A 26,649-nucleotide genomic window follows, 5' to 3' on the forward strand; every position below is an offset into this window, starting at 1 on the left:
GCAGCACTAACCTTTGATGATCTTCATCAGATGACAACCCTAGGACATTATGTTATACAATACATGCATGTTTTGTTCAATCAAGTTCATATTTATATCAAAAACCAGCTTTTTACATTAGCATGTGACTAGCATTCCCACCGAACACTGCCGGTGAATTAAATTACTCACGATAAACGTTCACAAAAAGCATAACAATTATTTTAAGAATTATAGATACAGAACTCCTCTATGCACTCGATATGTCCGATTTTAAAATAGCTTTTCGGTGAAAGCACATTTTGCAATATTCTCAGTAGATAGCCCGGCATCACAGGCCTAGCTATTTAGACACCCAGCATGTTTAGCACTCAGAAAAGTCACATTTACTACAAGAAAAATGTTATTACCTTTGCTGTCTTCGTCAGAATGCACTCCCAGGACTTCTACTTCAATAACAAATGTTGGTTTGGTTCAAAATAATCCATAGTTATATCCAAACAGCAGCGTTTTGTTGGTGCGTTCAAGACACTATCCGAAGTGTAAATAAGGGTGACGAGCATGGCGCAATTCGTGACAAAAAAATTCTAAATATTCCATTACCGTACTTCGAAGCATGTCAACCTCTGTTTAAAATCAATTTTTATGCCATTTTTCTCATAAAAAAGCGATAATATTCCAACCGGGAATCTGCGTTTAGGTAAAAAGACGAAAGAAAATAAAGCACGGGGTCGACCCGTGCACGCGCCTAAGCCCATTGTCCTCTGATCGGCCACTTGCCAAAAGCGATAATGTGTTTCGGCCTGGGGCTGCCTCGATATCATTCAGCTTTTTCCCGGGCTCTGAGAGCCTATGGGAGCCGTAGGAAGTGTCACGTTACAGCAAAGATCCTCAGTCTTCAATAAAAAGAGCCAAGATGAACAACAACTTGTCAGACAGGCCACTTCCTGTAAGGAATCTTCTCAGGTTTTTGCCTGCCATATGAGTTCTGTTATACTCACAGACACCATTCAAACAGTTTTAGAAACTTTAGGGTGTTTTCTATCCAAAGCCAATAATTATATGCATATTCTAGTTACTGGGCAGGAGTAGTAACCAGATTAAATCGGTATGTTTTTTATCCGGCCGTGTCAATACTGCCCCCTAGCCCTAACAAGTTAAGAAAAATTGGATTACCTTTGCTGTTCTTCGTCAGAATGCACTCCCAGGACTTCTACTTCAACAACAAATGTTGTTTTGGTTCGAAATAATCCATAGTTATATTGAAATATCTGTTTTCTTCGCGCGTTCAGGTCACAAGCCGAAGGGTGACGCGCGAGCGCATTTTGTGACCAAAAATGTCAAAATATTCCATTACCGTACTTCGAAGCATGTCAAACGCTGTTTAAAATCAATTTGTATGCGATTTTTCTCGTAAAATAGCGTTAATATTCCAACCGGGCGACGTTGTATTCGTTCAAAGACTGAAAGAACAAAATGGAGAATTCACCAGTGTCACTGTCCCCAGGCAGGCCAGTAACAAACTCTGCTGTTGTTTTTCGCCCAGAGACTGCAGGCATCTCATTACACTTTCTGGCGCCTTCTGAGAGCCAATGGAAGCCTTAGAAAATGTCACGTTACAGCACAGATGCTGTATTTTCGATAGAGAGGCTACAGAAGGACAATAAATTGTCAGACAGGGCACTTCCTGTATGGAATCTTCTCAGGATTTGGCCTGTTATACTCTGACACCATTCAAACAGTTTTAGAAACGTCAGAGTGTTTTCTATCCAAATCTACTAATTATATGCATATTCTAGTTTCTGGGCAGGAGTAGTAACCAGATTAAATCGGGTACGTTTTTTATCCGGCCGTGCAAATACTGCCCCCTGGCCCCAACAGGTTAAGCACCCGGCACAGGACCCCATCTCTTCTTATGGAATCCCAATCATTTCCCATTTTAAAAATGTAGGAATAGATATATTTATTTTAGATAAAACCATTGCCCAAAACTTCAACAGAACGCTCAATTCAATCAGACCACAGTAGATGGCTTAACATTCCAGTCGTTCTAACCGGCAGAATTTCTATTGTGAAACTTAATATATTGCCTTGGTTGAATTTTTGTGAGCTCAATGCTTCCTATGTCTCCCCCTTCCGGCTATTGGGATAAAATCCACAGTGAATTTTCAGAATGTAAATAGAAAGGAAAGAGATCCCAGATTAAATTTACACATTTATAGAGGGAAAGATGCTGGAGGGCTTTCCGTTACAAACTCTTAATTATACACTGCTCAAAAAAATAAAGGGAACACTAAAATAACACATCCTAGATCTGAATGAATGAAATAATCTTATTAAATACTTTTTTCTTTACATAGTTGAATGTGCTGACAACAAAATCACACAAAAATAATCAATGGTAATCCAATTTATCAACCCATGGAGGTCTGGATTTGGAGTCACACTCAAAATTAAAGTGGAAAACCACACTACAGGCTGATCCAACTTTGATGTAATGTCCTTAAAACAAGTCAAAATGAGGCTCAGTAGTGTATGTAGCCTCCACGTGCCTGTATGACCTCCCTACAACGCCTGGGCATGCTCCTGATGAGGTGGCGGATGGTCTCCTGAGGGATCTCCTCCCAGATCTGGACTAAAGCATCCGCCAACTCCTGGACAGTCTGTGGTGCAACGTGGCGTTGGTGGATGGAGCGAGACATGATGTCCCAGATGTGCTCAATTGGATTCAGGTCTGGGGAACGGGCGGGCCAGTCCATAGCATCAATGCCTTCCTCTTGCTGGAACTGCTGACACTCCAGCCACATGAGGTCTAGCATTGTCTTGCATTAGGAGGGACCCAGGGCCAACCGCACCAGCATATGGTCTCACAAGGGGTCTGAGGATCTCATCTCGGTACCTAATGGCAGTCAGGCTACCTCTGGCGAGCACATTGAGGGCTGTGCGGCACCCCAAAGAAATGCCACCCCACACCATGACTGACCCACCGCCAAACCGGTCATGCTGGAGGATGTTGCAGGCAGCAGAACGTTCTCCACGGCGTCTCCAGACTCTGTCACGTCTGTCACATGTGCTCAGTGTGAACCTGCTTTCATCTATGAAGAGCACAGGGCGCCAGTGGCGAATTTGCCAATCTTGGTGTTCTCTGGCAAATGCCAAACGTCCTGCATGGTGTTGGGCTGTAAGCACAAACCCCACCTGTGGACGTCGGGCCCTCATACCACCCTCATGGAGTCTGTTTCTGACCGTTTGAGCAGACACATGCACATTTGTGGCCTGCTGGAGGTCATTTTGCAGGGCTCTGGCAGTGCTCCACCTGCTCCTCCTTGCACAAAGGCGGAGGTAGCGGTCCTGCTGCTGGGTTGTTGCCCTCCTACGGCCTCCTCCATGTCTCCTGATGTACTGGCCTGTCTCCTGGTAGCGCCTTCATGCTCTGGACACTACGCTGACAGACACAGCAAACCTTCTTGCCACAGCTCGCATTGATGTGCCATCCTGGATGAGCTGCACTACCTGAGCCACTTGTGTGGGTTGTAGACTCCGTCTCATGCTGCCACTAGAGTGAAAGCACCGCCAGCATTCAAAAGTGACCAAAACATCAGCCAGGAAGCATAGGAACTGAGAAGTGGTCTGTGGTCACCACCTGCAGAACCACTCCTTTATTGGGGGTGTCTTGCAAATTGCCTATAATTTCCACCTGTTGTCTATTCCATTTGCACAACAGCATGTGACATTTATTGTCAATCAGTGTTGCTTCCTAAGTGGACAGTTTGATTTCACATAAGTGTGATTGACTTGGAGTTACATTATGTTGTTTAAGTGTTCCCTTTATTTTTTTGAGCAGTGTATTTCCAAGCTTTAGCATTTCGCCGAATTTATAAATTGGTTTAGACATAACTCTTCCACTCCCTGGCTGAGAATGGAGAAATATGGTGGCTCCCATTTGTCATGTGGTATCCATGCCCTTGGCGATGTAATGGTATAAGGACATTCCAAGAACTGAAAGAAGCATTTATATTACCAGGTAACTCTTTTTTTATCTTCAGCTTAGATCAGCTATGCTGGCCTATGGAGTTCCATGGAAAACCCAGCTGTAGAACCGTCTAATGATACAATTTGTAAACAGATTACCTGGTGTCCCGAAAGGACTAGGGCAGATAAAGATGAGGGAGGAGAATTGGGATGGCTATGCATAATTTTTGTCAAGCAGACCTTGCTTTTTCAATGTAAGCTCATTTACTTGTGTGACTGCCAGTCAAATAGGGTTGCACTTCTTTTGCCATCTGATCAAAATTAACTATTTTCAGCTGAATGTGTTGCACTAATGTACGTTCTGTGAAGGAAAACTATAGTTGCACCTCCCTGATCACTCTATTGAAGCAAAAAAACTCACTTTCAATATAAGTCACCCTTGTCAATACGCAGCTGGACTCACCTGCTTTGTCTCGTTGTCTTATTTACAAACAAACATGTAACTGGCTCAACTGTTCTGGGGAACTAAGTAAGCCTAACGTATTGCACAAGTTGACTGCTGGTATTTACTAAATAAATAGCTACAAATATACACATGTATTGAAAAACTTCAAAGTAATAGTTTTGACGGTATTGAAAAACCAATTACCCTGATATACCGCCCAAGCCTTGTTACTAGGGGCTATTTGTAACTGATAGTTGTGTCTGGGATCTGTGGTTAGGGGCAGTGCTGTGGTTTTTGGGGATTGGTTGTGTGTGTCTGATCTGTGGTTATGTGTGTACAGGATCATGAGATCAGCATGCTGGGAGAAGTGACCCACCTGCAGACCATCCTGGAAGACCTGAGCAGCCTGACGGCCGAGCCCAGCAAACTGCCCCCCGCCAGCGAACAGGTAAGCTGGATGATTCTCATACACACACACACACACACACACACACACACACACACACACACACACACACTTGTTCGCACCCCACACACAGAGACATCAATATACCTTCCCAAATACACTTAACCACATACTCGCGCACACACACACACACACACACACACAGTGTAGATATTCCCACTGTTCCATGTACTCATTCTCACACATGAAAAGTATTTTTTTTCTCCCTACTCAACAGGTGATCCTAGATCTGAAGGGATCAGACTACAGCTATAGTTACCAGACGCCCCCTGCCTCCCCCAGCAACACGCTGTCCCGCAAGAGCAGCATCAGCAGGTAGCTAAACCCACACACATTCTTACTCATACACCAACTTACCAACACTCATGTACACACACACTACACTAAGTACTCAGGTAGGCATATCGGCAAATACGCACACTGCTTCACACCAAATTCTCTGCCTTTGACACTGCATGGGGGCCGTCTTGACATTTAGAGAGCTTACCAAATTGGGGCGGTGCAGGAAGAGAAACTGGATCAAATGGATAGTAGGAGCAGCAGCAGCAGCTAAGTGAAGTTCAGTGTGTCTGTGCTATCACAGTGGCCAAGTTCCACTGACTGGAGCCAGCTAAGGAAGTGTGCTCCCGTAATAGGGGTTAGTTAAACATTTGATCCCTTAATGGCACCCTATTCCTTAAATAGTGCACTACTTTTGGCCAGAGCCAAGTCAAAAGTACTGCAATAGGTAGGGAATATGGTGCCATTTTGAATGCAGCCTTGGAGAGGGATGGAGGGGGAGAGAAGGGAGGGATGATAAAGAGCGCAGGTGACTGAGTAAAGTTCCGAGAGGACAAGTGAAGTGGAGCCAAGGGAAGTGAAGAATAGCGGGGCGTGGCGGCTGCAGACAATCTGTCACCCATTTGTCCTGTCTTCTTACCATGGAATGGCCTGGGATGACTCTCACACACACACACACCTGGCTTCATCTCATTCAGGATGTCTGCTGGTCCCCTGGTGCAGCAAGCCTCTACTGTGTGCAGACACAAACACATGTTCTGGATTTCATCTCACTGTGAATGAGAGGGGAGTGTGTGTGTGTGTGTCCCATGGTGGGGGGAGGGGTATACTGGTCGTCCATGCCGCAGCCAAAACACACGTCCCCCAGGAGCTGATTGGGGTAGGGAGGGTGGGTGGATGACTTCCTCCATCATAGAGACAGGGTAGAAGGGTGAGCAGGCAAGTGGGAGAATGACTAGGCTTAGATCTCCAGTCTTCATAGGGTAGGGCCAGTACTAGGGCCAGTACTCTCCAAATAAAACTCCAAAGTGTACCTGATCCGAACCCTTGTCCAAAGCACCTAAACACAGCTGTCTAAGTACGATTCAAAGTTTATTTGAATGTGATTATATGTATTGTAATTGATGATGTATGACATTCATGACGCTCTTTGGTCAGCTAAAGGTGATAACAAGACCTCTCTAATGTACAGTAAATATCAAACTACAGTATAACAAAATTGCAAGAGTGAGGTTGAGTTGGTTTAGTGGGTTTCCTGTCAACTTGGCTTTGCAGTCCTCTCTTTGGAACTCATACACACACACACACACACACACACACACACACACACACACACACACACACACACACACACACACACACACACCACAGCCCTCATTGGTCCAGCCTGTTTGGTATAGTCATTTAGAGCGGTAGTTTCCACTACAGTCTGTTCTGACAACAACTCTCCACTGGCAGAGCTCAGTTTCCACTTAAGCAGTCAAACGTTTCTCAAAACTACTACTATGCTCAAAACCTGCAGTGTGTTGATGTCGCAGACCATTTACGCATTCAAACCAGGCCTTCTACTTTTAGCTATTGGCATGGCCAGTACACCAAAGTCCATGATTGGATTCACACAGTTTGATTTTGTATGTGTCCCAAATGGCACCCTTCTACCTACATAGTGCAGTATTTTTGACCAGAGACCCATGGGCCAAAAGTAGTGTACTATATAGGGAATATGGTGCCATTTGGAACATTACCTAACTGCAAAACTACACCTAACTGCAAAACATGAAGAGAGCGTGACTGTGTACCTCCGTCAACATGGTATTCAGGGTGCTGCCTTGGGAGCGTGACGATATGCATGGCTACAAAAGAAGAGTCTTTATTAATGGGGTTTGCTAGAGTCCCCACTTTATATCTTCATCATACTTCTGACTTATGCACTGAGCAAAATATAAACGCAACATGTAAAGTGTTGGTCCCATGTTTCATGAGCTGAAATACAATTACCCAGAAATGTACATCCCTGTTAGTGAGCATTTCTCCTTGCCAAGATAATCCTTCCACCTGACAGGTGTGGCATATCAAGAAGCTGATTAAACAGCATGGTAATTATACAGGTGCACCTTGTGTGCAGTTTTGTCACACAACACAATGACACAGATGTCTCAAGTTTTGAGGGAGCGTACAATTGGCATGCTGACTGCAGGTATGTCCACCAGAGCTGTTGCCAGATAATTGAATGTTAATTTCTCTACCATAAGCCGCCATCAACGTAATTTTTGAGAATCTGTCAGTACGTCCAACCGGAAGCTCATCTGTGTGCTCGTTGTCCTCAACTGGGTCTTGACCTGACTGCAGTCAGGCGTCGTTACCAACTTCGGTGGGCAAATGCTCACCTTTGATTGCCACTGGCACACGAGAAAAGTGTGCTCTTCGCGGATGAGTCACGGTTTCTACTTTACAGGGCAGATGGCAGACAGCGTGTATAGCATTGTGTGGGAGAGTGGTTTCCTGATGTCAACGTGTGCCCCATGGTGGGGTTATGGTATGGGCAGGCATAAGATACGGAGAACATTTTATCTATGGCAATTTGAATGGACAGAGATACTGTGATTCATCCACTGCCATCACCTCGTGTTTTAGCATGCTAATGCATGGCCCCATGTTGCAAGGATCTGCACACAATTCTTGGAAGCTGAAAATGTCCCAGTTCTTCCATTGCCTGCATACTCACTAGACATGTCACCCATTGAGCATGTTTGAGATACTTTGGATCGATGAAGATGTGTCGTGCTGCATCGCCCTGCATGAGGCAAATGCAGGCTATTAAAACCTTACCTAACCAGAAACCGTGGATTGATGGCAACATTCGCGCAAAACTGAAAGCGCGAACCACCGCTTTTAATCATGGCAAGGCGACCGGAAGCATGACCGAATACAAACAGTGCAGCTATTCCCTCCGAAAGGCAATCACACAAGCAAAGCGTCAGTATAGAGACAAGGTAGAGTCGCAATTCAACGGCTCAAACACGAGACGTATGTCTTCCCTGTGGCTCAGTTGGTAGAGCATGGTGTTTGCAACGCCAGCATGGTGTGTGCAACGCCAGGGTTGTGGGTTCGATTCCCACGGGGGGCCAGTACAAAAAAAAGAAAAATTATGAAATGTATGCATTCACTACTGTAAGTCGCTCTGGATAAGAGCGTCTGCTAAATGACTAAAATGTAAATGTAATGTAAAATGGCAGGGTCTACAGTCAATCACAGATTACAAAAAGAACACCAGCCCCGTCGCGGACATCGTCTTGCTTCCAGACAAACTAAACAACTTCTTTGCTCGCTTTGAGGACAATGCAGTGCCACTGACACGGCCCACTACCAAATCCTGTGGGCTCTCCTTCTCCGTGGCCAACGTGAGTAAAACATTTAAACGTGTCAACCATCGCAAGGCTACCGGCCCAGACGGCATCCCTAGCCACGTCCTCAGAGCATGCACAGACCAGCTGGCTGGTGTGTTTACGGACATATTCAACCAATCCCTAGCCCAGTCTGTTGTCCCCGCATGCTTCAAGATGGCCACCATTGTTCTTGTTCCCAAGAAAGCTAAGGTAACTGAACTAAATGACTATCGCCCTGTAGCACTCACTTCTGTCATCGTGAAGTGCTTTGAGAGACTAGTCAAGGATCATATCACCTCCACCCTACCTGATACCCTAGACCCACTCCAATTTGCTTATCGCGCCCACAACCGCAGGGCTCTCCAGAGGGTAGTGCGGTCTGCACAACGCATCCTCGGGGGCAAACTACCTGCCCTCCAGGACACCTACACCACCCGATGTCACAGGAAGGAAAAAAAGATAATCAAGGACCATAACCACCCGAGCCACTGCCTGTTCACCCCGCTATCATCCAGAAGGCGAGGTCAGTACAGGTGCATCAAAGCGGGGACCGAGAGACTGAAAAACAGCTTCTATCTCAAGGCCATCAGACTGTTAAACAGCCATCACTAACATTGAGTGGCTGCTGCCAACATACAGACTGAAATCTCTGGCCACTTAAATAAATAGACTTAATAAAGGTATCACTAGTCACTTTAAATAACGCCACTTTAATAATGTTTACATATCCTACATTACTCATCTCATATGTATATACCTTATTCTACACCATCAACTGCATCTTGCCTACGTCGCACGGCCATCGCTCATCCATATATTTATAGGTACATATTCTTATTCATTCCTTTACACTTGTGTGTGTATAAGGCAGTTGTTGTGAATTTGTGAGATTACTTGTTAGATATTACTGCATAGTCGGAACTAGAAGCACAAGCATTTCACTACACTCGCATTAACATCTGCTAACCATGTGTATGTGTCCAATAAAATGTGATTTGATTTGAATGTTGGTCACAACAGATACTGACTGGTTTTCTGGTCAACATCTCCACATTTAAAAAAAATAAATCAAAATAAATCAAAATCAAATGAACTAACTCCGTAAAATCTTTGAAGTGGTTGTATGTTGTTTATTTTTGTTTAGTGTAGTTATTATTAGTGGGGCTTGTGAAGCAAGTTTCCCCACTTTAAATCTTAGACATACTCCTAACTTATGTTAGTAATGGGAAGCAAATGTCCCATTCTAAGTCTTCGTCATAGAAACGTCTTTAAAATGTACAGATCGGTCTGGAATAGTGTGATTGTATATAACTTTTTAAACTATTACGCTTTTTGTCTGTCTTTATTCACTTTCATGGCATTTCCTCAAGATTCTAAAAGGCCATATTGTGACCTCACTTCAAACATTCCATTGCAACGATGCAACTTTTGCCACAAATCAGACACCTTGACCACTTTGCCACCAATTTAGACAAAAAGTCTAACTCTACTTCTCACCTATTGAAATCGGTTGTCATAACAAAAATATCTGCTTCTGATGTAACGATACAGCTGTTTTAGGAACTGCCTTAACACCCCCCCCCCCCCCCCCCCAACTTCTTCCACTCTGTTAGACCACTCACCCAACTAGTCAGACACAAACTTAGTGTACTTTCACACGCATACTGAACACAACTGCTGAACCACACACCTACTTACCAAAACTACTGACCACACAACTACTGATCACAGCTACTGACCACAACCACAACTACTAAACCACAACTACTGTCCAAAATTACTGGCCACAACCACACAACTTCTGACCAAAAGTTCTGAACCCCACACCTACTTACCAAAACTACTGACTGAAACTATTGACTGTAGTTGTGTAAAAATGATGTAGAAGAATCAATTACATTTATCAATCTAACCATTATTATGTGAATAAATGCAACAGGCCCTGTGCGTTTCTGGGGGATCTAGCAAGAAAGCAAATCATTGCATCAATGACTCAGTATGACAACAATGAACATGTCTGACTTGCACAGTTATGCAATTATTAAGAGGCTAGATATAAATAGCTGATCCTGGCGACCAATGTTCTAGCATGCATTTATTGAGGCAAGCAGATCAGGGATGTCAAGGTGGTACCCAAGCATGAGCTATGTGTTTAGTGGAATTAACAACTATCGACTACCTAAATTATAGGCATATAGTCAATCAAAGAATTACTCTGTAAAACGAGGAATGCATTTACTCAATTCAACTTATAGAATTTATTAGTCATGAACAAATTGACACAAACAATTACAGTGTACATGATAAATGACAGAAAAACAGAGTAAATGACTAGCGGTATCACCAACAGGCAAAAATCTTACGTGGTTAAACGTGTCTTCAGTTATAAAATAATCTCTAAGAGAAAACACTGTGTCTGATGCACACAGGAGCTTGGTAATATGAGTGAATTCACTGCCCTTTTAACCAAATTCAAGCAGGAACACACACCCAACCTGAATTCACATTTATTAGCACTTTGCTAGTAAAAATAAAAAGACAGGAAAACACAGCCATAATCTAATCAGCTCAATTTGAATGTTATGACTACACAACCTAACGTACAATTTCAAAAATACTTTAACCAGAAAACATACAATGTAATAAGACACATCAAAATGTGCAGCTCTTTATAACAGAAAAAAGGACCACGGTGTCCGTGTGCGGTTTCCAATACATCAGTTATACACCTACTCAATAGGTTCGTTTCAGAAGGAATTGTACATTACATGTCGGAGGATGGTATTTTATTAGGATCCCCATTAGCTGTTGCAAAAGCAGCAGCTACTCTTCCTGAACATGAAACATAATACAGAACATCAGACAAGAACAGCTCAAGGACAGAACTGCAGTGCCTTGCAAAAGTATTCACCACCCTTGGCATTTTTCCTATTTTGTTGCCTTACAACCTGGAATTTTTGGGGGTTGTTTCATTTGATTTACACAACATGCCTACCACTTTGAAGATGCAAAATATTTTATCTTGTGAAATAAAACACAAAAATAAAACTTGAGCATGCTTAACTATTCACCCCCTCAAAGTCAATACTTTATAGAACCACCTTTTGCAGCAATTACAGCTGCAAGTCTCTTGGGGTATGTCTCTATAAGCTTGGCACATCTAGACACTGGGATTTTTGCCCATTCTTCAAGGCAAAACTGCTCCAGCTCCTTCCGAGTCGGATGGGTTCAACTGGTGTACAGCAATCTTTAAGTCATACCACAGATTCTCAATTGGATTGAGGTCTGGGCTTTGACTAGGCCATTCCAAGACATTTAAATGTTTCCCATTAAACCCTTCAAGTGTTGCTTTAGCAGTATGCTTCTGGTCATTGTCCTGCTGGAAGGTGAACCTCCATCGCAGTCTCAAATCTCTGGAAGAGTGAAACAGGTTTCCCTCAAGAATTTCATAGTATTTAGCGCTGTCCATTGTTCCTTCAATTCTGACCCGTTTCCCAGTCACTGCCGATGGAAAAACATCCCCACAGCATGATGCTTCCACCACCATGCTTCACTGTGGGGATGGTGTTCTCGGGTGAAGGGAGGTGTTGGATTTGCGCCAGACATAGCGTTTTCCTTGATGTCCAAAAGGCTCAATTTTAGTCACATCTGACCAGAGTACCTTCTTCCATATGTTTGGGGAGTCTCCCACATGCCTTTTGGCAAATGTGTTCGCTTATTGTTTTCTTTAAGCAATGGTGTTTTTCTGGCCACTCTTCCATAAAGCCCAGCCTTGTGAAGTGTACGGCTTAAAGTGGTCCTATGGACAGATACTCCAATCTCCGCTGTGGAGCTTTGCAGCTCCTTCAGGGTTATCTTTGGTCTCTTTGTTGCCTCTCTGATTAATGCCCTCCTTGCCTGGTCCGTGAGTTTTGGTGGGCGGCCCTCTCTTGGCAGGTTTGTTGTGGTGCCATATTCTTTCCATTTTTTAATAAAGGATTTAATGGTGCTCCGTGGGATGTTCAAAGTTTGGGATATTTTTTTATAACCCAACCCTCATCTGTACTTCTCCACAACTTTGTCCCTGACCTGTTTGGAGAGCTCCTTGGTCTTCATGGTGCCGCTTGCTTGGTGATGCCCCTTGCTTAGTGGTGTTGCAGACTCTGGGGCCGTTCGGAACAGGTGTATATATATACTGAGATCATTTGACACTTAGATTGCACACAGGTAGACTTTATTTAACTAATTATGTGACTTCTGAAGGTAATTGGTTGCACCAGATCTTATTTGGGGGCTTCATAGCAAAGGGGGTGAATACATATGCACGCACCACTTTTCTGATTTAAAAAAAATAAAATTATTTATTTTTGATTGTTTTCAAACAAGTAATTTTTTCATTTCACTTTACCAATTTGGCCTATTTTGTGTATGTCCATTGCATGAAATCCAAATAAAAAATTTAATTACAGGTTGTAATGCAACAAAATAGGAAAAATGCCAAGTGGGGTGAATACTTTTGCAAGGCACAGTACATATATTTTTAAAAGGCGCACACACAGCCTACATATCAATTCATACACACAGACTATCTAGGTCAAATAAGGGAGAGGCTTTGTGCTGCGAGGTGTTGCTTTATCTATTTTTTTAAACCAGGTTTTCTGTTTTTTTGAGCAATGTCAGATGGAAGAAAGTTCCATGTGTTAAGGTCTCTATATAATACTGTACGTTTTCTTGAATTTGTTCTGGATTTGGGGACTATGAAAAGACCCCTGATGGCATGTCTGGTGGTGTAAGTGTGTGTGTGTCAGAGCTGTGTGTAAGTTGCAAACAATTTGGGGTTTTCAACACAATGTTTCTTATAAAAATAATTGATGCAGTCAGCCTCTCCTCAACTCTTAGCCAAGAGAGTCTGGCATGCATAGTATTTATATTATCCATCCGATTACTATTAAGAGCAGAATGTGCCGCTCTGTTCTGGGCCAGCTGCAGCTTAACTTGGTCTTTCCTTGCAGCACTGGACCACACGACAGGACAATAATCAAGATTAGACAAAACTAGAGCCTGCAGAACTTGCTTTTTGGAGTGTGGTGTCAAAAAAGCAGAGCGTCTCTTTATTATGGCTAGACCTCTCCCCATCTTTGCAATCACTGAATCTATATGTTTTGACCATGACAGTTTACAATCTAAGGTAACGCCAAGTAATTTAGTCTCCTCAACTTGTTCAACAGCCACACCATTCATTACCAGATTCAGCTGAGGTAGAGAACTTAAGGAATGATTTGTACCAAATACAATGCTCTTAGTTTTAGAGATGTTCAGGACCAGTTTATTACTTGCCACCCATTCCAAAACATACTGCAACTCTTTGTTAAGGGTTTCAGTGACTTAATTAGCTGTGGTTGTTGATGTGTATATGGTTGAATCACCAGCATACATGGACACACATGCTTTGTTTAATGCCAGTGGCAGGTCATTGGTAAAAATAGAAAAGAGTAGAGGGCCTAGAGAGCTGCCCTGCAGTACACCACACTTTTACATGTTTGACATTAGAGAAGCTTCCATTAAAGGAATCCCTTTGAGTTCTATTAGATAGCTCTGAATCCACAATATTTTAGAGTTTGAAAAGCCATAGCACAACTTTTTATCAACAACAGGTTATGGTCAATAATATCAAAGGCTGCACTAAAATCTAACAGTAAAGCTCCCACAATCTTCTTATTGTCAATTTCTTTCAACCAATCATGTTGAGTGCCCTTCTCTATAAGCATGCTGAAAGTCTGTTGTTAATTTGTGTACAGATAAATAGCATTTCTTCCAACAGTTTGCTAAGAGCTGGCAGCATTCTTATAGGTCTGCTGTTAGAACCAGTAAAGGCCGCTTTACCACTCTTGGGTAGCGGAATTACATTGGCTTCCCTCCAGGCCTGAGGACAAAGACTTTCCTCTAGGCTCAGATTAGAGATATGACAGAAGTGGCTATAGTCAGCTACCATCCTCAATAGCTTTCCATCTAAGTTGTCAATGCCAGGAGGTTTGTCATTATTGATTGTGAACAATAGTCTTTCCACCTCCCCCACTAACTTTACAAAATTCAAACTTGCACTGCTTTTCTTTCATTATTATATATATATTTTTTTACATTCATATAATTGCTCACTGTTCGTTGTTGGCATTTCCTGCCAAAGTTTGCCCACTTTGCCAATGAAATAATCATAAAAATAATTGGCAACATCAAATAGTTTTGTGATGAATAAGCCATCTGATTCGATGAAAATGGAGTTGAATTTGTCTTTCTGCCCATAATTTAATTTAAAGTACTCCAAAGTTTATATCATTGATCTTGGCTTCATAATAAAGTTTCTTCTTTTTGTTGAGTTTAGTCACAAAGTTTCTCAATTTGCAGTAAGTAAGCCAGTCAGATGTACAGCCAGACTAATTAGCCACTCCTTTTGCCCCATGTCTTTCAACCATACAGTTTTTCAATTCCTCATCAATCCATGGAGCCTTAACAGTTCTAACAGTCAGTTTCTTAACAGGTGCATGTTTATCAATAATTGGAAGAAGCAATTTCATAAATTCATCAATTGCAGCATCTCGATGTTCCTCATTAATCACATCAGACCAACAAATATTTTTAACATCATCCACATCAGTCACAGCTAAATATTTTGTATGATCTCTTATACGTTATTTTAGGCCCAGCTGTTGGATCTTTGGCTTTCCTGGATATAGCCACTATATTGTGATCACTGCATCCGATGGGTACTGATATAGCTTTAGAACAAAGTTCTACAGCATTAGTAAAAATGTGATCGATACATGTGGATCTTGTTCCTGTAGTGTTTGTGAACACCCTGGTAGGTAGATTAATAATGGATGGAATCTAGAACAGAATAGAATCATGTTCCCCTGCGGCAAAACACGTCGAATAGATCACCATTGTTGGTTGGTGGAAATCCCCATCGACTGAGGATTTGGGGTCACCATTTACTGTAGTGGACAGTAATATTTGACGTGTATATACAGTATATATAACATTCTACATGCCTCACATGCGACTCGCAATAAGACTAAGCAATTACCCTATTAAAATGTTTATCTGACTCTGCCTATTAAAATATACAAGCAGGCATTAGGCAATGAGTTGACTAGCAAGAATTGGTCTGAGAATTGTCTATATCAAAGGCAGACATTTAGTTAACATTGTACAATGAATGGATTCACATACGAGGCATAAAGCATTGCAAAGTATACTTTAGAGTTGAAACGGTATGAAAATTTCATATCACGATTAGTGACAAATTATCACGGTTATCAGTATTATAGCGGTATTATTAAAATGTGCTGGACATGTTCAAAAAGTACTAATACACACACTGAAATCATTTCACCAAGTTATATTGAAAGCCAACAAACAACAAATACAATTAGCAGCACTATGCACTTTTTTTGGTGCATAAACATTACAACATTAACATTAAAGATGGTACCATGTGGCCATGAGAGGTAAGTTTCCCTAGTGCAGGTTTAAATGAGCAAGTAAGCAAATCAAAAAAACAAATAAACTTCCTCACTTTTGTAGTGAGGAACGGCAACCTTCATCAGCTTCAGAAAGCCTGGCCTGTCAACAATTTGAAATGGCATCATGTCCTTTTGCAATGTAATATGAAAGGGCTGCAGTGAGGTCTTGAGCATTTTTTGATGTGGGTGCATAAGCAGCCTGCCTTTCACTGGGTTTGTCTGCTGCACGCCCACTCTGTAAACAAGGGAATAGCAAATGTATTATTATTGGTGGTGTTACATTATAATTATTATTATTCACACACAGTCTATCTTCTGTGTTGCATTTGAGTATATGTATTGACCCCATGCACAATTTACATAAATACAAATCAGTCTTAAGTAGACAGTGATAGTAATTGCAATGAGCCCAACAACTTACATAAATACAGGAGTCTTGTAAAGGAGTCTATAGTGTTTCTCCTGTTGGAACACTTTTACAACCAAGTCGACGACTGACGGATTTTAAATGAACAAAATATGTTGGTTGGGTGACTAAACTACATAACGTGTTATCGTGTGCAATGGGCCAATAGAGTCCTCAGACACACGACGCATACAGCAGCAGAACAGAGTGTAGTGTTTTTACAAGAGAAGGTAACACTGAAAGCTTCAGTTTACATTATTGACAAGCTATTATCAAGTTACAGACAAACCATTACATTTTCCCCCCATTCCGAAGTCCCCACATCCTGCATTGAGCTAAAAGTTAACTTACTTACCTTCGCTATAAAGTAGTGGGTGGTGGTCACAAAGATGACTCGAGATTTGAAGTGTTACCACCTTTCGCAGCGATTTTTTTGTTGTTGTTGTTGCATGTTCTACAGACAGGGTGACCATCTTCGATTAAGTTTCCCTCAGCACTCTTGTACAAACCAAAATATTACCACACTTCAGATTTGATCCTCTAAGAAGGCTGAAAAATCTCCCGAGTGCTGTCACTGCCTTCCTCCATGTTTTCACACAAAACAAAACCCACGTTGCGTGCTGCGCCGGCGTCAGACTGTTGCTAACTTTGGTTGATGCTAAAAAAATAAATAAAATAAACTTTGGTTGATGCTGGACAGTATTTACAGTGGGTTTTTCTAACCGTGGTAATCAAACACGGTTTTAATGATAATAAAAATGTGAAATGGTAATACTAATCATCTGGAATTTTACTGTGGTTTATCGTGAAACCGGTAACAGTTTCATCCGTAGTATACTTAAAAACATGAACAAAGAGATGCCTATTAGGCCAGAGGCCTAAAAGCCTAGGAAATGAGAAGTGATCATACAACTTACCTCCATGAACTGGATACAGGATGAGAGGGAACAAAGGCATTTATTTCCATTTATAACATCTGAAGGTGTAACCTTTCAACTCAAAATCAACCACCATTGACCAATAAAACAATACCAAGTTTACTAAAATAATACCAAGTTTACAGAAACCTGAACACTCCCAGGCCCAATCACCACATGGTGTCACAGCATCTAAGAGCTTGTGTGTGGGATGAGACCAATGTAAATGAGACGGAATTCCTGAGAGGACCATTAAACCCCCTTGCCTAGAGTAAGTCAGAGTTCACCCTGTACAGATCCATGTTACCACAGAGATAATAAACTCAGCAAAAAAAGAAACGTCCCTTTTTCAGGACCCTGTCTTTCAAAGATAAGTTGTAAAAATCCAAATCACTTCACAGATCTTCATTGTAACGGGTTTAAACACTGTTTCCCATGCTTGTTCAATGAACCATAAACAATTAATGAACATGCACTTGTGGAATGGTCGTTAAGACACTAACAGCTTACAGACGGTAGGCAATTAAGGTCACAGTTATGAAAACTTAGGACAATAACGAAGCCTTTCTACTGACTGAATAACACCAAAAGAAAGACGTCCAAGGTCCCTGCTCATCTGTGTGAATGTGCCTTAGGTATGCTGCAAGGAGGCATGAGGACTTCAAATGTAGCCAGGTCAATAAATTGCAATGTCCGTACTGTGAGACAGGACGGACAACTGATCGTCCTTGCAGTGGTAGACCATGTGTAACAACGCCTGCACAGGATTGGTACAGCCGAACATCACACCTGCGGGACAGGTACAGGATGGCAACAACTGCCCGAGTTACACCAGGAACGCACAATCCCTCCATCAGTGCTCAGACTGTCCTCAATAGGCTGAGAGAGGCTGGACTGAGGGCTTGTAGGCCTGTTGTAAGGCAGGTCCTCACCAGACATCACTGGCAACAACGTTGCCTATGGGCACAAACCCACCGTCGCTGGACCAGACAGGACTGGCAAAAAGTGGTCTTCGCTGACGAGTCGCGGTTTTGTCTCACCAGGGCAGGATTTGTCTCACTCAGGCAGGATTTGCGGTTATCGTTGAAGGAATGAGCGTTACACCGAGGCCTGTACACTGGAGCGGGACTGATTTGGAGGTGGAGAGTCCGTCATGGTCTGGGGCGGTGTGTCACAGCATCATCGGACAGAGCTTGTTGTCATTGCAGGCAATCTCAACGCTGTGCGTTACAGGGAAGTCATCCTCCTCCCTCATGTGGTACCCTTCCTGCAGGCTCATCCTGACCTGACCCTCCAGTATGACAATGCCAGCAGCCATACTGCTCGTTCTGTGCGTGATTTCCTGCAAGATAGGAATGTCAGTGTTCTGCCATGGCCAGCGAAGATCCCGGATATCAATCCCATTGAGCATGTCTGGGACCTGTAAGATCGGAGGGTGAGGGCTAGGGCCATTCCCCCCAGAAATGTCTTGGAACTTGCAGGTGCCTTGATGGAAGAGTGGGGTATCATCTCACAGCAAGAACTGGCAAATCTGGTACCAGTCCATGAGGAGGAGATGCACTGCAGTACTTCGTATCTGGTGTGGCCACCAGCTGCATTGACTGTTACTTTTGATTTTGACTCCCCCTTTGTTCAAGGACACATTCTATTTCTGTTAGTCACATTTCTGTAGAACTTGTTCAGTTTATGTCTGTTGTTGAATCTTATGTTCATAGAAATATTTACACATGTTAAGTTTGCTGAAAATAAACGCAGTTGACAGTGAGAGGACGTTTCTTTTTTTTTTTAGTTTAAATCCATATACAGTGCCTTCGGAAAGTACGCAGACCCCTTGACTTTTCCCACATTTTGTTACCTTAGTCTTATTCTAAAATGTATTACTTTTTTTTATCCTATGCAATCTACACACAATACCCCATAATGACAAAGTGAAAGCAGTTTTTTTTTTTTTACATTTTTGCAAATATATTAACAGTAAAATACTTATTTACATAAATATTCAGACCCTTTGCAGTGAGACTCGAAATTGAGCTCAGGTGCATCCTGTTTCCATTGATCATCCTTGATGTTTCTACAACTTGATTGGAGTCCACCTTTGGTAAATTCAATTAATTTGCCATGATTTGGAAAGGCACACACCTGTTTATATAAGGTCCCACAGTGACAGTGCATGTCAGAGCAAAAACCAAGCCATGTGGTCGACGGAATTGTCCGTAGAGCTCAGAGACAGGATTGTGTCGAGGCACAGATCTGGGAAAGGGTAACAAAAAATGTCTGCAGCATTAATGGTCCCCAACAACACAGTGGCCTCCATCATTCTTAAATGGAAGAAGTTTGGAACCACAAAGACCTTGCACAAGCATGGTGGTGGCAGCATCATGCTGTGGGGATGTTTTTCAGTGGCAGGGACTGAGACTAGTCAGGATGGAGGAAAAGAACGAAGCAAAGTACAGAGAGATCCTTGATGAAAACCTGCTCCAGAGCGCTCAGGAACTCAGACTGGGGTGAGGGACAACAACCCTAAGCCCACAGCCAAGACAACACAGGAGTAGCCTCGGGACAGGTCTCCGAATGTCCTTGACTGGCCAGGACTTGAACCCCATCAAACATCTCTAGAGAGACCTGAAAATAGCTGTGCCGCAACGCTCTCCATCCAACCTGACAGAGCTTAAATTAGCTAAAATTTCTAAACATCTGTTTTTACTTTGTCATTGTGGGGTGTTATGTGTGGATTGATGAGTGGGGAAAACAAACATTTTAATACATTTTTGAATAAGGCTTTAACAAAATGTGGAAAAAGTCAAGGGGCTGAATACTTTCCGAAGGCACTAGAGTTATCCTCAGTGAACAAGTTTCAGATGGATACCAAACATGGATACTATAGCATTATTCTGTCACAATAGTCAGTCCTCTGGATACTGTAGCAGAGATGCATTTTGTCCTCTGAGGGGGAAGGGCTGATTATCCTACGCTGACCTCAACTACTTACCTAAACTACTGACCACTATGGAGCGCAACTACTGACCACAACCACACAGCTACTGACCACAACCATACAACTACTGACCACAAAACTAATGAACCATACACGCAATGACTACAACACCACAACTACTGACCACAAAAGTACTTTTAAAGAGCTGTCATCACTAGATGCGCCGTCATATTCATCTCCCCAAATAATAGCCTATAACGCTCTAATCATTACATCATTCAACTAAAAGCAAACTTAATTTACACTGAACGTTTTACAAAACTAAATTGTGCATCTATTTACCTGAAACCCACAGCTTGAACGATTCAGTTGCTTTGCTTACCTACCAGTTTTGTCCACATGATTCTTCCTTTTATTCCAATCTTTTGACAGATCTGTCTTATCTTTCAGTTTTCACATGCAACAACTGTAGTTTAGAAATGGCTTTAAATATTTAAGTACAACTTTTTTAACTTCTTCCATTACCACAAAAATACATTTAAAGACCTAAAGCAAGCCCCACAACTTTGGTTGTAAAGTTACCATCTAGTTTCATAACGGGATACTATCTGAAATCAATTTCGGCCACACTTCATAATTGGATAATATTCTTGCAACCTCAGCAACAAATGTGCATTTTTGTTGTGATTTAAAATTATTTGAAGTAGTTGTATCATCTTAGATTTTTCTTGATTTAATACAAGCCTAAATTGTGACACTGAACTTTAATGTGTGCAGGGTGATTTTTTTTCAGTTTTCTTACTTACCATAAATTCCGGACTATAAGCCGCAACTTTTTTCCCAGGCTTTGAACCTCGCGGCTTAAACAATGACACGGCTAATATATGGAATTTTCCCGCTTTCCATTTATTTTTAAACACATTCTGTGACGTGCTCAGTTTTTTGGCGGCATGAAGCTTTCATTAGACCAATGAAATTGCCGAACGGGTTAAGGTCAAACAACTTTTTTGTTTACTGTTTAGATTAAATTGAGCGCTCAAACTTCCCATCATTCTGATTACGGTAGTCATTTTGTCACCCTCATCATGGCAAAGACACGGAGAAATGCATATGATGCAGCTTTCAAGTTGAAGGCGATTGATCTGGCTGTTGGAAAAGGAAATAGAGCTCTGCACGGGAGCTTGGTCTTAATGAGTCGATGATAAGACGTTGGAAACAGCAGCGTGAGGAATTGACTCAGTGCAAAAAGCTTACTGCAAATGTTTTATTTTTTGTTACAAGCCGTGTTTCGTTAAAGCCTATTTATTTTTGTTACAAGCCGTGTTTCGTTAAAGCCTGTGTAAAGTTCATTTGTTTCAATGTACCGGTAGGCACCTGCGGCTTATTTATGTTCAAAATAAAATAAAAAAATTATTCAGTGGGTGCGGCTTATATTCAGGTGCGCTTAATAGTCTGGAAATTACGGTAGTTTTAGGATTATTTGTGAATTTATGTTTTATATTATGTGCTTATTTCTGTGCATCGATACCTCTGTGCAACGCTATCGAAGAAAATATACTGGGGAACTGGGGCAGGTGAAATGCCAGTGCCGTGTTGCTGCATCATTCAAAAAGTTAGCTCGATTAGTTAGCTAGCCAAGCCACATAAAGACTTGCCATCACCAGTAGCTCTCTGCCTAGGTGACCTCATGGCTAGATAAAGAGGCTCATATAGTTGAGTTGGCTATGTGATTTATGTCTGCTGTGATTTGCTTTGGGGATTTTGTGTTCTAGGCCAGGGTTTCCCAAATGTTTTCACTCAGGCCCCCCTTTCTCTTGTCATGTTAGTCATTGCATACCTTAGCTATTTATAACTCTTTATAACTCCAGATCAACTAGCCCATGTCAGTTAATGATAAAAAATAATAATAATTGTCCATAGATATTGTAATTTTTATGACTCATATCACATGAATACACATTAGACATGGCAAAATGTATAGATTAGCAAGAAAATGTGCTTTAAAACTGCAACATTTTCTTTGCAACGAGTGAAAAAGTTTGGGAACCCCTGCTCTAAGGTATGCAATGACTGACATGACGAGGAAAACTGATTTTGCACTGCATTTCCAAATTGAACCTTGTGCATTCTACTATTACAAATTTCAAGAGTACGTTGAAAGCCTGACTGAGTTCCTTAAAAAAAATGGTTTAAATTTATTTCTGAAGTTTTGTTCACACACTGTCGCTTGGCTCCATTTCAGAAGAAATGGTGCCAGTTTTGAATGCCTTGTCTTTCTCTCCTTTTTTATTTCTCTTTTTATTTCCTACTCTTTTTCATTAATATGATTTATTTCTCTTCCACAAACTTTCTCACTCTCTCACTCTCTCTGTAACTACAACTGTTAGGTACGTCCCCTCTCTGGACTCCATCGCCACCTCGGTGGACGGCATTCACCTCTGCCTGCCCTCCATAGACCCAGCACAGGTAAGACTGACTGACTTTCTCCTTTTTGAAGTGCTCCAAGTGCCCTTTATTCTTTTGGCTGCTGAATTTTTCAAATGCATCAATCATAATCTCACCCCAGTGCTGCACTTTTGCCCAGGGGGCTTGATTTCAACTAATTTGAAAGAAAACTTCAGTCCACTGCAGCATCATTGATTCTTACATTCAAAGTTCAAACTATTGCCCTTTTCTTAACTTGAGTACTGTTTATCTAAACCCCAGTAAACAGTTTAAAAGAAAGACGCTGCTCTGTCTGGCCTCCTCCCTCAACCTGAGTTACTCATGTTAGGCAGTACCCTTTACAACTTCCGCTGCTTGAAACACAAACCATTTTCTCTCCCTCCCATCGTCCCTTCGTTGGTAGCGCCGCTCGCCCAGTCCGTTGGCACGCTTTGAGGGCTGGGACGGCACCGCACGCTCCCTCAGCGAGGGCAACTCGCCAACTACCTCCGCCCGCTCTGCCAGCCAAACCAGCCACAGAGACACCACTGTGAGAACACACACCCCCTTACTGGCCCCCTGTATACCCACTGTGGCGTAAACCCCCACGCATGGCCCCCATGTAAATGTGTGTGTGCATAATAATGTGTGTTGTCTGTATTTGTCCAGTGTCTGTTACTGTGTGGGTATGTGAGAGTACTGCATCTGTGTGAGAGGGAGAAAAACAGCTTTGGATAATTTACTATTAGCCCTTAATTTGACCTGCTGCTCACTGGAAAAGTACAATTATTATATTTACATTTAAGTCATTTAGCAGACGCTCTTATCCAGAGCGACTTACAAAATGGTGCATTCACCTTATGATATCCAGTGGAACAACCACTTTACAATAGTGCATCTAAATCTTTTAAGGGGGGGGGGGGGGGGGTTAGAAGGATTACTTTATCCTATCCTAGGTATTCCTTAAAGAGGTGGGGTTTCAGGTGTCTCCGGAAGGTGGTGATTGACTCCGCTGTCCTGGCGTCGTGAGGGAGCTTGTTCCACCATTGGGGTGCCAGAGCAGCGAACAGTTTTGACTGGGCTGAGCGGGAACTGTGCTTCCTCAGAGGTAGGGGGGCCAGCAGGCCAGTGGTGGATGAACGCAGTGCCCTTGTTTGGGTGTAGGGCCTGATCAGAGCCTGAAGGTATGGAGGTGCCGTTCCCTTCACAGCTCCGTAGGCAATCACCATGGTCTTGTAGCGGATGCGAGCTTCAACTGGAAGCCAGTGGAGAGAGCGGAGGAGCGGGGTGACGTGAGAGAACTTGGGAAGGTTGAACACCAGACGGGCTGCGGCGTTCTGGATGAGTTGTAGGGGTTTAATGGCACAGGCAGGGAGCCCAGCCAACAGCGAGTTGCAGTAATCCAGACGGGAGATAAGTGCCTGGATTAGGACCTGCGCCGCTTCCTGTGTGAGGCAGGGTCGTACTCTGCGAATGTTGTAGAGCATGAACCTACAGGATCGGGTCACCGCCTTGATGTTAGTGGAGAACGACAGGGTGTTGTCCAGGATCACGCCAAGGTTCTTAGCACTCTGGGAGGAGGACACAAGGGAGTTGTCAACCGTGATGGCGAGATCATGGAAGGGGCAGTCCTTCCCCGGGAGGAAGAGCAGCTCCGTCTTGCCGAGGTTCAGCTTGAGCTGGTGATCCGTCATCCACACTGATATGTCTGACAGACATGCAGAGATGCGATTCGCCGCCTGGTTATCAGAAGGGGGAAAGGAGAAGATTAATTGTGTGTCGTCTGCATAGCAATGATAGGAGAGACCATGTGAGGATATGACAGAGCCAAGTGACTTGGTGTATAGCGAGAATAGGAGAGGGCCTAGAACAGAGCCCTGGGGGACACCAGTGGTGAGAGCGCATGGTGCGGAGACAGATTCTCGCCACGCCACCTGGTCGGAGCGACCTGTCAGGTAGGACGCAATCCAAGCGTGGGCCGCGCCGGAGATGCCCAACTCGGAGAGGGTGGAGAGGAGGATCTGATGGTTCACAGTATCAAAGGCAGCAGATAGGTCTAGAAGGATGAGAGCAGAGGAGAGAGAGTTAGCTTTAGCAGTGCGGAGAGCCTCCGTGACACAGAGAAGAGCAGTCTCAGTTGAATGCCCAGTCTTGAAACCTGACTGATTAGGATCAAGAAGGTCATTCTGAGAGAGATAGCAGGAGAGCTGGCCAAGGACGGCACGTTCAAGAGTTTTGGAGAGAAAAGAAAGAAGGGATACTGGTCTGTAGTTGTTGACATCGGAGGGATCGAGTGTAGGTTTTTTCAGAAGGGGTGCAACTCTCGCTCTCTTGAAGACGGAAGGGACGTAGCCAGCGGTAAAGGATGAGTTGATGAGCGAGGTGAGGAAGGGGAGAAGGTCTCCGGAAATGGTCTGGAGAAGAGAGGAGGGGATAGGGTCAAGTGGGCAGGTTGTTGGGCGGCCGGCCGTCACAAGACGCGAGATTTCATCTGGAGAGAGAGGGGAGAAAGAGGTCAAAGCACAGGGTAGGGCAGTGTGAGCAGGACCAGCGGTGTCGTTTGACTTAGCAAACGAGGATCGGATATCGTCAACCTTCTTTTCAAAATGGTTGACGAAGTCATCCGCAGAGAGGGAGGAGGGGGGGGGGGGGGGGGGAGAAGGATTCAGGAGGGAGGAGAAGGTAGCAAAGAGCTTCCTAGGGTTAGAGGCAGATGCTTGGAATTTAGAGTGGTAGAAAGTGGCTTTAGCAGCAGAGACAGAAGAGGAGAATGTAGAGAGGAGTGAGTGAAAGGATGCCAGGTCCGCAGGGAGGCGAGTTTTCCTCCATTTCCGCTCGGCTGCCCGGAGCCTTGTTCTGTGAGCTCGTAGTGAGTCGTCGAGCCACGGAGCAGGAGGGGAGGACCGAGCCGGCCTGGAGGATAGGGGACAGAGAAAATCAAAGGATGCAGAAAGGGAGGAGAGGAGGGTTGAGGAGGCAGAATCAGGAGATAGGTTGGAGAAGGTTTGAGCAGAGGGAAGAGATGATAGGATGGAAGAGGAGAGAGTAGCGGGAGAGAGAGAGCGAAGGTTGGGACGGCGCAATACCATCCGAGTAGGGGCAGAGTGAGAAGTGTTGGATGAGAGCAAGAGGGAAAAGGATACAAGGTAGTGGTCGGAGATTTGGAGGGGAGTTGCAATGAGATTAGTGGAAGAACAGCATCTAGTAAAGATGAGGTCAAGCGTATTGCCTGCCTTGTGAGTAGGGGGGGAAGGTGAGAGGGTGAGGTCAAAAGAGGAGAGGAGTGGAAAGAAGGAGGCAGAGAGGAATGAGTCAAAGGTAGACGTGGGGAGGTTAAAGTCACCCAGAACTGTGAGAGGTGAGCCATCCTCAGGAAAGGAACTTATCAAGGCGTCAAGCTCATTGATGAACTCTCCAAGGGAACCTGGAGGGCGATAAATGATAAGGATGTTAACCTCTATGGGCTAGGTGGGACGCTAGCGTGCCACCCGTGGTGCACTCCATCAACAGCAGGTGCATTTCAAGAGCGGCAAATTTGAATCCAAATAAATGTCAAAATTCAAATTTTTCAAACATACAACTATTTTACACCCTTTTAAAGATAAACATCTCCTTAAGCTTGAAAGGGCTGGTAACTGTGACAGCATGGAATTCAAATGAGGAGATAGACAGATGGGTCAGGGGAGAAAGAGAGAATGTCCACTTGGGAGAGATGAGGATTCCAGTGCCACCACCCCGCTGGCTCGATGCTCTAGGGGTATGCGAGAACACGTGGGCAGACGAAGAGAGAGCAGTAGGAGTAGCAGTGTTATCTGTGGTAATCCATGTTTCCGTCAGCGCCAGGAAGTCTAGGGACTGGAGGGTAGCATAGGCTGAGATGAACTCAGCCTTGTTGGCTGCAGACCGGCAGTTCCAGAGGCTGCCGGAGACCTGGAACTCCA

The 26,649-nt window shown here is 43.4% G+C and overlaps 1 protein-coding gene across 3 annotated transcripts in view; it reads left to right on the forward strand.

Moving 5' to 3' along the window:
* The window catches only part of LOC106582629 (protein MTSS 2), a 156,881-nt gene that overhangs the window by 109,308 nt on the left and 20,924 nt on the right, over positions 1-26,649 (forward strand). For 2 of the 3 annotated variants that reach the window (XM_014165855.3, XM_014165856.3), the window contains exons 8-11: positions 4,737-4,844; positions 5,080-5,177; positions 22,672-22,750; positions 23,133-23,258. In XM_014165855.3, coding sequence (XP_014021330.1) covers positions 4,737-4,844; positions 5,080-5,177; positions 22,672-22,750; positions 23,133-23,258 — 411 coding nt within the window. The remainder of the gene's footprint in view (positions 1-4,736; positions 4,845-5,079; positions 5,178-22,671; positions 22,751-23,132; positions 23,259-26,649) is intronic. The other variant, XM_014165857.3, reaches the window with a different exon arrangement.

Source organism: Salmo salar, chromosome 22, assembly GCF_965601325.2.
Source record: "Salmo salar chromosome 22, fSalSal1, whole genome shotgun sequence".
NCBI lineage: Eukaryota > Metazoa > Chordata > Actinopteri > Salmoniformes > Salmonidae > Salmo > Salmo salar.